Raw genomic sequence first — 13419 nt, 5'->3', positions numbered from 1 at the left:
ATATCGTGAAACCTGTATATGTAAGAATTAAGTGGATGGAAAACGTTCTCAGAGATTACCACTAAATAGATCTTCAGACCAAATATCCATTCTAGGTCTGCATGCAGATGTTTGCTTTTTACTGCATTGAGTGTTCTCAACAAAATTTGTAAGCTTGGACGGCAAGAACTTTTCAAGACCTCTCCTAAAAAACTTAGAGATACAATTGATTAGTTGTCTCCATGTTTGAAATCTATAGATTGCCTCTTATACAGTAACGTCAAAGCGAAACAATTTCTAACCCCTTGTATTTTTCCCTAAAACAAGGTACAGTTTTAATGTATGGTGATCTAGAAATACTGGATGGTCCAAAAGTAGATAAGTTGCATCAATTTTTACTCCAAAATTTCAAATAGAATTTTCTCCATTGGATTAAATCTGTGCTATGAACCCTTTTGTTTGCCAGGCTAGGTTGAGCTCTAGTCTTAAGTGGAATATTTGGATGCTTTTCCTTCTGTCAGAAAGCGTAGGCAATTAGAGGAGTATATCACTATATCCAAGTCGGGTAAAGAGTTGGAAAATTTAATTTGTATCACTTAAGTATTTTTATTTTCTTTTAACTGACTTCTGCGACTAGCTGTCTTATAACCGGTTCCTGACCGAAAACTGACGCAGAGACATCAATAATAGAAGTATGTGCCCAACTCGTCTTTATGAAATATAAAACTTTGGAAAGTGAATAAATTCCTCTTTTCCAAAAAATACTTCCAACATATTAATTAGATCTTGTTTTAGCCTTTGGAGATCTTTAAAGAATAGGTAAATCGCAGACTCTGGTACCCAGTTCTAGTCTTGCAGCTAGAACCTTGGCAACAACTTTCAACTCCTAGCCAGTCCACTTTAGGGCCCATTACCATCAGCTTGACTCCATACAGGGTATGCGGAATTAACTTCCCATGAAAAGCGTTTAATAACAGGATAACTGACAGGCCCCATATCAATAGTCAGATAACCGTTTTCAACACTGCTTTGGTTTTAAAGAAATAGATGAACACCCAAATGTACATTGGAAAATATAAATGTCTTACAAGTACTCATTTAATCTAACTAGGTATTAGCAAGCCGCCAATTGTATATCTTGGGTTTAGTGAAAATAGACTTTATTTTGTCCTGAAGAATATTTCAGTCACCTAAATCAAATGCAGCTTGAAAACATCAACATTAGTGTCTCGCCACATCTGTGGATCTCCAAGTAGTTGACCATAAGACGAAAATGTGGTCCACTGTGGACTGAAAGATGTGCTCCTTATTTATTAGAGGTTACCTTTTGCTCATTAGCCCGAGCTATAGTTGCTTGAGAACAGCTGTAGCATAATTTTGGTGGTATTATCAAGTACTAAAATCCAGCAATAACTGTAGGGCTATTACAATCCTAACTTTGAAGAATTTGCTTAATAATGGTCCCATTTCACAAGCAAGGAAATGCGCCATCTTACCCTTCTATAAGAAAAAACAGACATTGGGTAGTGGCCCACCACAAAGGATTGGCATCAAACATTGCAGTTGGAAAAGTATCATGCCCTCTAATGTACGATAGTTTAATAGAAACAAATATACTTGTGCTGAACTCGGCATTTATTATTTCCAATAACAATGAATAAGTAGTGTATTCAACCACACAATTTGCAAAACTATCCTTGCTATTAGCCTTATGGAGAGGCAAATGATAGTTAATCAAATTGTACTCTGAAACTAAGTAAACGTAGGACAATTTTTATTTCATTTTTAACCAATCTCCAAGTATTATGTGTTACCTTCATTGATGGCACTAAGCATCTTGTCCCTGGAGAAGCACGTGACTGGGGGAGCAACATGCAAGTATGGCGGGGATAAAAGGACGCACTGGAGACAGCTGGAAAACACATGTGCTCTCATGGAGTACTTAACCAAAAAGAAAACAAGCATTGTCATGGCCAATAGGTCTCGTCTTTGTGACCTTATAAGTGTTTAGTTATCCAGCACAATATCTTTAGTGCAACAACATCTAGTGGTGCATGGCTAAACACTTATAAGGTCCCAAAGGCGAGACCTATTGGCTATGCCAATGCTTGTTACTCTCGTAAGACAATCCTTGACAAGGATGTTCAGCAGGTACCCTGCCTGAGCCCTACTCTGTTTAACGTCTACATGGCTCCCCTTGCCAGGATTGCAGAGTGCTTTGGCTTTGAAATAATCTCATATGCAAATGACACCCAGCTGATGTTTACATTTGACCCTGATCTGACAGCGGCACAAAATAGTTTCACCCTCGTCATACTAGCCATCTCCGAATGGATGAATAAAAACTATACAATTAAATGCAGAAAAGACGGAGATCATTCTGTTTGGGAAAGCTTCCTCTATTTGGACAGGCGATTGGTGTCCTCACAAATTGGGCTCCACTCCTGTGCCCAAACGAGCAGTAAAAAATCTTGGCATGAAAATAGTCTAAGCTCTTAACGATGAAAGAGCAAATCTTGGCCTCTCCGGAGTATGCTATCATGAAATGCGCCTTCTGCGCAGAATATTCCCCTACCTTCCAGCCTCTGCCCGAAAGAGATTAGTCAACGCCTTAGTAATAAGCAGGCTTGACTATGGCAACACCCTTTTAGCGGATGCTAACAAGACCTTAGTTGCCAAACTCCAGGTATTTCAAAATACTGCAGCCAGGCTTGTTCTCAATTGCCCGGCACTGCTTCGGCTCTGTTGCTGAGGGAACTGCACTGGCTGCCAATGAAGAAAATATCTTGTTTTAATATCTGCTGCCTTGCCTATAATGCCCTAAAGGGGCAATGTCCATTATATCTGCAGCAAATAATTAAAGCATTACCACCGGGCTGTTGCCTAAGATCTCGTGATCAAGCCTTATTGTGTATTTCTCGCATCTACGCGACTCCGCCTGACGTCCTCCGCGGTCGTTAGCAAGGTCACATAAGCCCCACCCCGGCGTGCTGACGTCAGTTTTCTTCTTTTCCGAATGTAACGCGGACCTGAATTGCGTCTCGTGGCCTGTTTCAGGCCTCCTTTTTCGCCTTGAGCGTTTTTTTGAGAACAGTGTGCAAATGCCTTTGGGCTTCAAAACGTGCTTGTCTTGCACGAGCCAGATGTCGGCAACGGATCCCCACTCCATCTGCATGTGGTGTTTGGGGGGAGCACCACGACTCCACAGACTGTGAGGCATGTCAGCAAATGAAACCGCAGTCCCGGCGGGAGTGCTGGATGAAACTCCTTTTGGCACGCAGGTCCAGGTTGGCATCCTCACCGCGTCTGTCCCCCGCGGACGGCTTCAAGAACAGCCGCCTGCGTCTCCGACATCGCCCTTCTCCCAGGCTGCAGGAACGTCACTCACCTGTTGGTAAGTGTCGCAGTTTGTCCTCGAGGGCCTGTCCCTGACCTGTTAGGGGCGTGGGCTCTCCGCGGGTGGTGCGGCCCTTTCGGCACGACAGGTTCAACTCCAGGTTTGGAGGATGTGGTGCCGTCTGGGTGCAACCCTTCGGGGGTTCCCTCTTCAGACCACGGTGCCTCTCCCTCGCCGCAAACCCTTGCAGGGGACTCACGTCTGAGCATACGCTGCCAAACTTAAGGCGGCCAAAGCGGTACAAAAGGGGGTGGTGATGAATGGAGCATCTGAACCAATCAAACACTCACACCCAGTCAAAAGATCTGGGTTTGATCCATCACCGTTCTTGAGGCCACTCTGCCACCCCAGTTCAGACAGAGCTATATGAAAATCAGTCTGACCCTGTGCCTCATGGGAACAGTCCAGCCCGAACTGTCAAGCCATGCCTTCCCTGGACCGGAAACAAGCTTCCGAGGACCGGTTTCTGGCATTCCAGCCGTCTTCAGCCCGGCTTGCTTGAATCCAGTGGCAAAGTGAGCAAGGGACTCACGTCTGAGCATACCCTGTCACACTTATGGCACTTATGGATTAAACCCAGATCAGTTGACTAAGGGTGAGTGTTTGATTTGCTCAAATGCTCCGTCCATCATCCCCTTTTGTATCGCTTTGTTCGCCCTAAGTGTGGCAGGGTATGCTCAGACGTGAGTCCCTTGCTCACTTGGCCACTGGATTCAAGATAGCCTGGCTGATGAGGATTATGAATCCGAAACCGGTCCCAGGATGCTTGTTTCCGGTCCAGGGAAGACATGGCTTGGCAGTTCGGGCTGGACTGTTCCCAAGAGGCACAGGGTCAGACTGATTTGCATATGGCCGTGTCTGGGTGGCTGAGTGGGCTAAAGAATGGTGATGGATTAAGCCCAGATCAGTTGACTGGGGGTGAGTGTTTGATTTGCTCAAACGCTCCGTCCATCATCCCCTTTTGTATCGCTTTGTTCGCCCTAAGTGTGGTAGGGTATGCTCAGACGTGAGTCCCTTGCTCACTTGGCCACTGGATTCAAGATAGCCTGGCTGATGAGGATTATGAATCCGAAACCGGTCCCAGGATGCTTGTTTCCGGTCCAGGGAAGACACCGGCTGGACTGTTCCCATGAGGCACAAGGTCAGACTGATTTGCATATGGCCCGTGTCTGAACTGGGGTGGCTGAGTGGGCTAAAGAATGGTGATGGATTAAACCCAGATCAGTTGACTGGGGGTGAGTGTTTGATTTGCTCAAACGCTCCATCCATCATCCCCTTTTGTATCGCCCCCTCAGTCCTCTGGGCTGGCGGCGGCCCTGTCCAAGGCTGAGCTGACGCTGCTCAAGCGCTGGCGGTTGCTGGCCCTGGCGGCGCCACAGGGGCCGGCTAGGGGTCGGGCCGTGTCCTCGAGTCCCCCTCATCCCTTCTCGCAGGCGGTGCTTCGTTGGGGGTCGCGTCAGCGCCTTTTTGGCGCCGTTCCATAGCCGCCCCAGCTCTGGCCCAGGCGCGGTCTCCTGTGCCGCGTGTTGTGGCGGAGGTCGTTCCGGCGTCCCCTTTGGCGCCGGTCGACTTTGACCTGCCCCCGGTCAGGGACTATGGCGCAAGGCCGGCATCGGGTTGTTGATTCGTCTTCGGGACCCCCCTCCTCCCCGAAGGTTCGGCGGTTGATGGTCTCATCTTCTCCGGAGACGTGTCGCCTCGTCGTGGCGTTTTCCCTGGCGTCGTCTAAGGATTGCTCCTCGCCGTTTACGCAACCGCAATCTTCGCCGGAGGCACCTCTTTTGATGACACTCTTTTGTTTCACGCCCCTGCGGACTCTGCCATTCAGAGGTTTCTGGCGGAGCCTTCTCCTCTTTCTCCTCTTTCTCCTCTTTCTCCTCTTTCTCCTCTTTCTCCTCTTTCTCCTCTTTCTCCTCTTTCTCCTCTTTCTCCTCTTTCTCCTCTTTCTCCTCTGTGACTGCTGAGTAGAACTGGTTCTGGACCTTCTTGGGACGGTCGCTCTTGCTGTAGAGTTTTTCTGGCCATTGAGTCCGCCTTGCTGGGACTTTGGCATTGTTGGCTGCTGGACGGCCCTTTGTTCACGGTGTGTGTGTATTTGCTCGAGTTGTTACACAGACTTGGCCCGAGATTAGGCCATCTGTTTTTTCTTTGGGCTGCTTGTCAAGCTTTTCGCGGGGGTGTTTTCCCCGTGGCTCTTATGTTTTCCTCTGCTGCGGAAGTTCTTCCAAAGAGGGTTCCCATGTCTTGGGATTTAACATACCCTATGTGGGGTAGTGGTAGCTGTTGTATAGCTTAGCTCGGCTGGGGAGTTCTGGTTGCCTTCGGGTGCCTGTTCGCCATGGCATTTATGTATGTTGGTATTGCTTCTTTAGGTCGTGTGCGCTGCCCTTCGTGGTAGTGTGTCAGGGCATTTCCCCACCTTCCTGCTCCTGTCCTGAGGGCTGGGAAGATTCTGTGCTCTCAGTTGTCAGGCGTCGCCCATCCGGGCTTCCAGGGGCCCGGGCTGTTTTTTCTTGCCTCTGGTGGCTTATGTCTGTTGGCGCCGTTCTGGCTGGCCTTTTGCCTTCCATCTGGGGTCAGGCTCGCCTTCTTTTCCCTAGTTTCTTGGGCCCTCTAAGCTTTTCTTCCTGGCTTTGGATGGAAGCTTTGTTGCCTTGGAGGGGTGTGGGGTGCTTCGGCCTCTATGGCCTGCCCTTGGTTCCTCTGTTATGAGTGTAAGGGGGCTCTTCGGTCTTCTTCTTTTTTTCTTCCTCCATCCCTCTTGGCGTCGGTGGTGTTCGGTTTGTGGGGGCTCCTCTTGCCTGGAAGGGACAAAGTTACGTTCCTGGTCCGCAGGTCTGATCCCCTGTGGGACCCTCTGTTCTGTCCTGGCTGGTGGGGTCCTTTCGCAGGCCCTCCTTCCCCATGGGTATTGCTAGGGTATCTATTCTACGTGAAGGACTCTGCGGCTAGTAGTCTCTATCAGATGTACGAGTTACTTACCTTCGGCAACGATGTATCTGGAAATCGATTCTAGCCGCAGATTCCTTAACGGCCCGCCATTCCTCCCTGTTCTGCGAGGACCCTTGGGTTGGCCTTCGGTACTCTCCTCCCGGTGGGGGGCTAGGTCTCCTGTGAGTGCCTTCTTTGCTCTTGACTGGTGGTTCCGTCTTGTTGCTGTTCATTCCTCTTTATTTCTTTGGAGGATGGGGTTACAGTGCTCCTGTACACTGCTGCTCTGGCTGCTCCAGGTTTGGGGTGGTTTGCCTTCAATCTCTGCCTCCCCTCCCCTCCATTCCCTTCCCTTCCTCTTGCTGCTGGGGGTCCTGGCCCCTCTGCTTACCCTTGAGTTGGTCTAGTCGTGCCTTGCCCTTGTTCCTTGGGGGAGTGGGGGGGGGGGGGGTTGCACTCTATGCCGGGATTGCTTGGAGGTTTGTTGTTCCTGTCCGTTTTGGGACTGGCTCCCCTCCTTGTTTCTGTATGGTGGTTGTAGGCCTGCTACATGTGTCTTGACTTTTTACGCATGTTCCTTGTATACGGGGGTGGGGGGTGGTTGTCTCCATACTGGCAGGGTGGTTGTTCAGGGCTCTGCTCTGTTCTTCGCTGCACTGTAACTTATGGCATCTTCCTCTTTTTCTACTCTTTCGCACACTGTTCCCATGCTCCCACAGTTTTTGTCTGGTGGCTCCGTGTTGTGGTGCGGAAAAGTTCTCCGAAGAAAACTGACGTAGGTGCGCCGAGGTGGGGTTTATGTGACCTTGCTGACGTCACCTACGCGGACGACGGCTGGGCGGAGTCGCGTGATGCTGTCCTGCTCCCCGGCGCGCAGCGATGCTGTGGCAAAACGTTTCCGGATCCTGTCTCATGCTTGGGGATAATTCTACGTGAAGGAATCTGCAGCTAGAATTGTCTCTACAAGATACATCGTTACCAGATACATCGTTACCGAAGGTAAGTAACTCATACTTTTGGTAACGAAGCACATGATGGGCAGAGGTGCCAAGCCTAATCCCCCAGGATGTGCAGGGTCCACGGAGGAGAACCTTCAAAGACTTGCCACCTTTGTGAGCTGACCTAGCCATTTGTACTTATAGCAACTCGCCCCCACCGGTTCTGACCCCCCTTTTTGGATGGGAGAATCGGCAGATTAACCAAGATAGGAGGAGAGGTGTGCCATCATTGCCAACCCCAGCCCTCAGGTGGGGGATTTGAGGTGAAGCGCAACTGTCACTGCCATCTTGAAGATGGGGGGTGGGGGTAGCCCAGCCAACCAGTGTGGGTCTTATGCCCCCCCTACCAATGGGGGTGGCATAAAAGGGGGTTTACCCACCCCAAGCAAGGGACCTATTGAATCCACCCTTTACCTACCTTAAACACCCCTAAATCTAGTATTTAGGGGTAACCCTGAACCTCACCTCTTCAGACAAGAGAGAAGGACCCAAGAGCCATGCTGAGGGAAGAAGAGGAGGACACCAACTAACTTGTCCCCAGCCCTACCGGCCTGTTCCGACCTCGACCTGCTCCAGCGGAATCCCGGCGTGTCCTGCAGCTCCCCAGAACCCGGAGGACCTGCCCTGCCTTCACTGAAAAGACTGTCTCCTGTGAGCACCTGATTTGCACACCAACAGACTTTGGCACCAGCCAAATCCATGAGTCTGCACCCGATGCCCACGGCCGAGTTTGAGTGGCGCAACACCATGAGTAAGTCTCCCCGGCGATCCTGACCTGGGATATGGTGTTCCCTGCCCTACCTCAAGTCTGCCAACAACGCCCCCACAACTGTATCTGGTAAGGAAAACCCAATGCCAAAATACACCTCTGCACCTGATGCCCCACAGCCTTCGGTAGCCCAACTTACTGTGTCCCAGCACCCCACGACATCCCAACTTACCTCTCCAACCGGTGGTCGCCTCCAGAACATCTTCGTCCCGAGCCTGCAGTGTTTGTTGAAACTGGAGAATCCCTATTGAAAACAACAGGGCACCTGATGCCAAAACAGCACACTGCACCTGGACGCCCCTGTACCGCTGTGGGTGCACTTTATTTGGTAACTTGAACCCCCCCCCTTTGTCCCGAGCTTAACCCCAGGAGCTTTGCTCCTTCAATCTTGTGGCCTGCTTGTGAGCAGCCACCAACCGGAGGCCCCTATCTCCCGTTGGATAACATTGGGCCTTGACACTCTGCACCCAGCCGCCTTGGTGCTGCCTCTGGTGCATCCTTGACCCTGGGGGAACCCTGGTTCTAACCCCAGAAAACCAGCTCCCAAAACCAAGTACTTACCCGTAAACTCATAACTTCATTTCCTCCCATAGGTTTGCGTTGCCTGCTTTTCTGTGAAAAAAGTTGTAAGTGTGGAGTTGGAAATTCTATTAAAAGGCATACAAGTGTGTTTTGATAACAAATTGCATTATTTACCTTTATCCACAAAATGTCCCAGTGTGTTATCCAGGTATACCACAGTGAGTAAGAAAAGTACTCACAAAGTAACTGTATAGTTATTTCAACTGTTTATGAACAGTTGACTTACCTGTAACCAAACCAGTTGCATACAACTGCATTATTCTTGCAAAGTACTATTACTCTTACCTGTGCCAAGCCTTGCTTGATTCTAAAAATAAATAATATTTTTAGACAAAACAAATTGGTCTGAGTACAGTCTTTGAGTGTGTGACTTCATCTCTTGTCTGAGTGTGCACAATAAATGCTTAACACAACCCTCTGATAAAGCCTTACTGCTCGCCCGCATTACCACAAGAGAGTAAGGTATTATTTACTTTAACATCTGTAAGCCTTTGGGGATACACTGGACTCTGCACACTATACCTTACTTTGGTATACTATATACAGAGTCCGCTTCCTATAGAAATCAGGTAATGTTCTTCCTCTCCCACATTTTGAAGGCCTCAATAATCATTCCTTCATGGGAACCCTTTGAGCACTTCTATTCTTTCCTGCTCCAGTACCTTTCCCTGATGTTTTCCTTCTTGGGTGCAATCATTTCTGTATGCTACATTAGTGAGCTGCATGCCCTCATACTGCAAGAAAGTTTCATCCAAGTAGATAGGGTAGTACTCAGGACAAACCCCAAGGTCCTTCCTAAGGCGGTTGCCCTTTTCATCTCAACCAGATTATAGAGCTACCAGTTTTCTTTCCCCAACCAGACTTTATAGCAGCGGAAGGGTTTCATACCCTAGACATAAAGGATTCTTTCATGTACTACATAGACAAAAACACATCCCAAATCATTTAGCAATGCAGACCACTTGTTTGTGTCCTTTGCTAAGCCTCACAAGGGTCAAACTATATCTAAAGCAGAAAATGCTAGATGGATTGTCAAGTGAGACTTATTATCGAACATCAAAAGGAGCCCTCCCTGGAACACCTGGGGCTCTCTCTACTCACAAGAAGTCTGCATCTATGACCTTGTTGGGGAATATTCCCCTAGCGAACCTATAGGAGATGGCTAAATAATCTGCAACAACACATGCTATAAACAGAAAATTTTCCTAGCTCTGTAAGTATCTGTCGAAGCATGTAACACTGTATATCCACATGCGTCTTTCTGGACCTGTGTTGCTCTGATCACAAATCTTTTCACTCGTTCTCTTTGTGCTATGCACATGTGCATCTATTAGTGTTCACTCACCGCTCCATGCTACTCTCATGCTCTGTGTGGAAAATAATCTAACATGAAGACGATGCCCAAGAGCATTGTGTAGTAAGGGAGTAGTCCCTATACTGTGTGACTCAAAATAATTCTTTAAAGGAAAACAGCTTGTAAACATCAGAGTCGAACAGTAGATGGTAGGAGTATGTATAACGTGAATCTACAGTACAATTTTTCCTTATGGTGTCATTGAAACGTTATTCTTCAGGCGTTATTGACTGTAACTTGCTTTCAGATTCTGTTATCAGGAGGCTACTGGTCATCCAGCTTCCCAGTACCACGTTCCACCATGCTAAATTCCCACCACTCCTCTGTATCATTGAAGTGCGAATGTAGAGAAATGAATTGTCTTTTTCTCAGCACTTCACCTCTACCACTCCCAAGCCATCTTTTTTCTGATTCAAAGAATAACATAAAAAATAGGCTGATGAAACAAAGTTTAATATCTGATCAATCAGAGAGTCTCTTATACTCTCTGATCTTGGGAGTGACGGGGGGATGGTGGCAAGGCAGTGATTTGGTGCATTCTTCACAACGTGTACAAGAAGTGAAAGTTAATGCTTAAACAGTTCATAGGTATCAGCAGTTTTTTACAATGTCGATTATTTTTTTCCCCTCCTCCTTTCAGCTTATCAGCTCATCTTCAGCTTACGTTTACTGGTTTCTTCCATAAAAACGGTATGTAAACATTTACAAATTACCCACATTAATGATGTTTGTTAAGCCAAAATGTGTGAGCCTCTAACCTGCCCAAGTTTTGCCGAATATATTGCATGCAAGGCTCTGATCTTAGTATCAACATTTTAAATTATAGTATCCTTCCACACTCCACTTGGGTATGTGTATCCATACATAGTCAATATTACTGCGTTTTCTATATTAGCCTTTGTTCTTTTCTATGCAAATGTATTTTTTTCTTCTCCCAGCGCTTTCTTAAGTGAATGCAAATAGAGTACAGGGACACAAATGGAGCTGTCAGCTGGCATAGGTGCTGGATTATCCCTGTGCCCTCATGCAAGGTTTAAGTGCACAAATGACCCCTCCCATGTGTGCTGCCATGTTGAAATGATAGAAAGGAACAGGGCATACAACCTTGGACGAGACTATGTGTAGGCAAATCCTATTGGTCCTCAGGCAAGGCTGAAGTATTTGATTTCTTCATTACAATAATTTTTTTATGCCACTGTCTAATACAGAGTCTAGAAAAGCACCCAATCATCCTACCCTGCCAGAGGTGTTAACAGAACTGGGATTTCTATTTGCCATTAACACTGAACTCTGTCTGCTCTTGGACGAGTCTTTAGCTCATCCTCAACGGTCTCTTTTCACACCGCTGGTCGTAAGCAGACTGCGGGTGGAGCAAATGAGCCTTTTTGCACTTTTGGATACCCCTATATTACCATACAGCACTTTATTTGAATAAAAGTTTGATGATCAAAGAAGATTCTGCTACTTCGTTATTTGACATACATAGCCTTTATTTATTTGTAGAATGTCTATATTTTGTTTTCCTTTAATATGCAAATGTTTTGATCAAAAGCAAGTTGACTGGCGTGGCTTAGCCGGCAATCATGGCGGTCGTTTAGAGTGTGAGCTCCGGCCAGCCTGAAATCATCCTGTCTGATTATCCTGGCCCCGGGCATCCGAGGGGGCTTCCTGCCGGTGGATTCGGCAGCTGAAACACTGGGCAACGATCGGTGCAAACTATATCCCGGTGGCAGCTCCTGAGACGGTGCTGTGACCCGATGACGATACACCGCCGAGACCTCGAGTTCTGAGGCGGCCCGGACCAGATCTGCCTACCAGGGTCCCCCTGCACCTGCGGGCGTGGCGCTTGGCCGGACGAAAGCTGCGGGCTCCAAGAGGCATTGATTGAAGCGGAGAGAGCGGCAGGCCCGTCTTTGTTGCCTGGAGTTGGTGGCCCCGACCTGTGTCGTGCGGAGGTGATCCCCATTGTGGAGCTACAGGGTCCCCCGTGGTGCACGACGTGAGCGGTGCAGATCCAGGTGGTGGTGGTGAGTACTCGGGGCTGGATCGGGCCCCGGTGGGGAGGTCTAGTGGTGCCCGGATCAGTTCTCGGCCGCAAGTCGGGGGGGGGGGCCTCCGAGGGGGTACCGGCTGATGGGACCGGGCCCCCTGCGAAGCGTGAAGTGAGCTCCACAGAGCGTGGCGGCAGTCGGGAGTGCTCGGGGGCTAGATCGGGCCCCGGTGGGAAGGACTGGTGGTGCCCACAACAGCTCGCAGATACAGGCAGAGGGGGCCCTTGAGGTGACATCGGTTGCTGTGCCCCGAAGAGTGTGTTATAACCTGACATTCCGTCGCCTGGTGCAGTAAGGAGTGAGGGCGCCGGCGACTTGGTGTGTGGCCCCTGCCGCTGATGGGCCGCCGTGTTTTCTGGACTACTATATCCTGATCCTCCACCTTTAGTCTTGATAGGAAGTGGGCCGCATATCTGCACACGGGGACCCTGCTTCTTGAAGCCCCCGGTGGGCCATGACGAGAGGAGGAGCTGGTGGGGGCCAGGGCAAACAGGGGCCAATGGACAAATATACGGGCTCGGCGGGCGCTGGCGGCTCCCAATCATCTGCGCACGACAACGCTGCGCTGCTGATTGTGATCACGCAGTCGAGGGACATGTTGGACGCCACAATAGGCGCTGTGGGGGCCGATGTTACCCTTCTCAGACAAGACCTGCGGAACGCTGTTGAACGCATCACGGGAGTGGAGGCCCGCACTTCTGAGGTAGAGGAGGATGTCACGGTCTTGAAAAAGAAAGTCGCGGCCATGGAAAAGATTCAGAAGGGCCTGGCTCTGAGGGTGGAAGACGCAGAAGGGCGCGCTCGAAGGAATAACCTTCGCTTTGTTGGATTTCCGGAGGGGTGCGAGGGGGACAGGATGGAAACCTTCCTAACCCGGTGGCTGGAAGACTGAATCCCGACAGACACATTATCTCGCTGCTTTGTGGTGGAAAGGGCCCACAGGGCGCTGGTGCAGAAACCTCCGGTGGGAGCGCGCCCGAGGCCGATCATAGCCAAATTCCTGAATTATTCTGATCGGGACACTATCCTGAAGCAGGCACGACTCAAGGGCACACTCACGTATGACAATTCCAGTATCCTCATTTTCCCGGACTACACGAAGATGGTGCAGCAACAGCGCCAGTCGTTTCAGGCGGCCAAGGCCCGACTCCGGGGCCTCAAACTCCAATATGCCCTGCTCTACCCGACGCGGTTGCGGGTCATCTTTCTGTCCCGTACCATGTACTTCGACACCCCCGAGGAGGTGTTCCAGTGGACAGACGCAACGGTGAAGGTTCGGGTCAACGTAGCAAGAGATGGGGAATTGGACTCCTCCGCCAGCAGTGTGGCCTGGGGAGGCCTCCGAAGTCAGCGCCGGC

General features: G+C 49.4%; 1 protein-coding gene across 1 annotated transcript in view; it reads left to right on the top strand.

The window, feature by feature from the left end:
• Positions 1 to 13419, top strand: part of SUZ12 (SUZ12 polycomb repressive complex 2 subunit) — a 979834-nt gene that overhangs the window by 166568 nt on the left and 799847 nt on the right. Inside the window, exon 5 of the mRNA XM_078654391.1 lies at positions 10651 to 10700. Within this exon, the coding sequence (XP_078510517.1) occupies positions 10651 to 10700 (50 nt within the window). The remainder of the gene's footprint in view (positions 1 to 10650; positions 10701 to 13419) is intronic.

The sequence above is a fragment of the Lissotriton helveticus genome, chromosome 7 (assembly GCF_964261635.1).
Source record: "Lissotriton helveticus chromosome 7, aLisHel1.1, whole genome shotgun sequence".
NCBI lineage: Eukaryota > Metazoa > Chordata > Amphibia > Caudata > Salamandridae > Lissotriton > Lissotriton helveticus.
The sequence above is the reverse complement of the archived record's forward strand: the minus strand, read 5'-3'. Positions and strand labels throughout refer to the sequence as shown.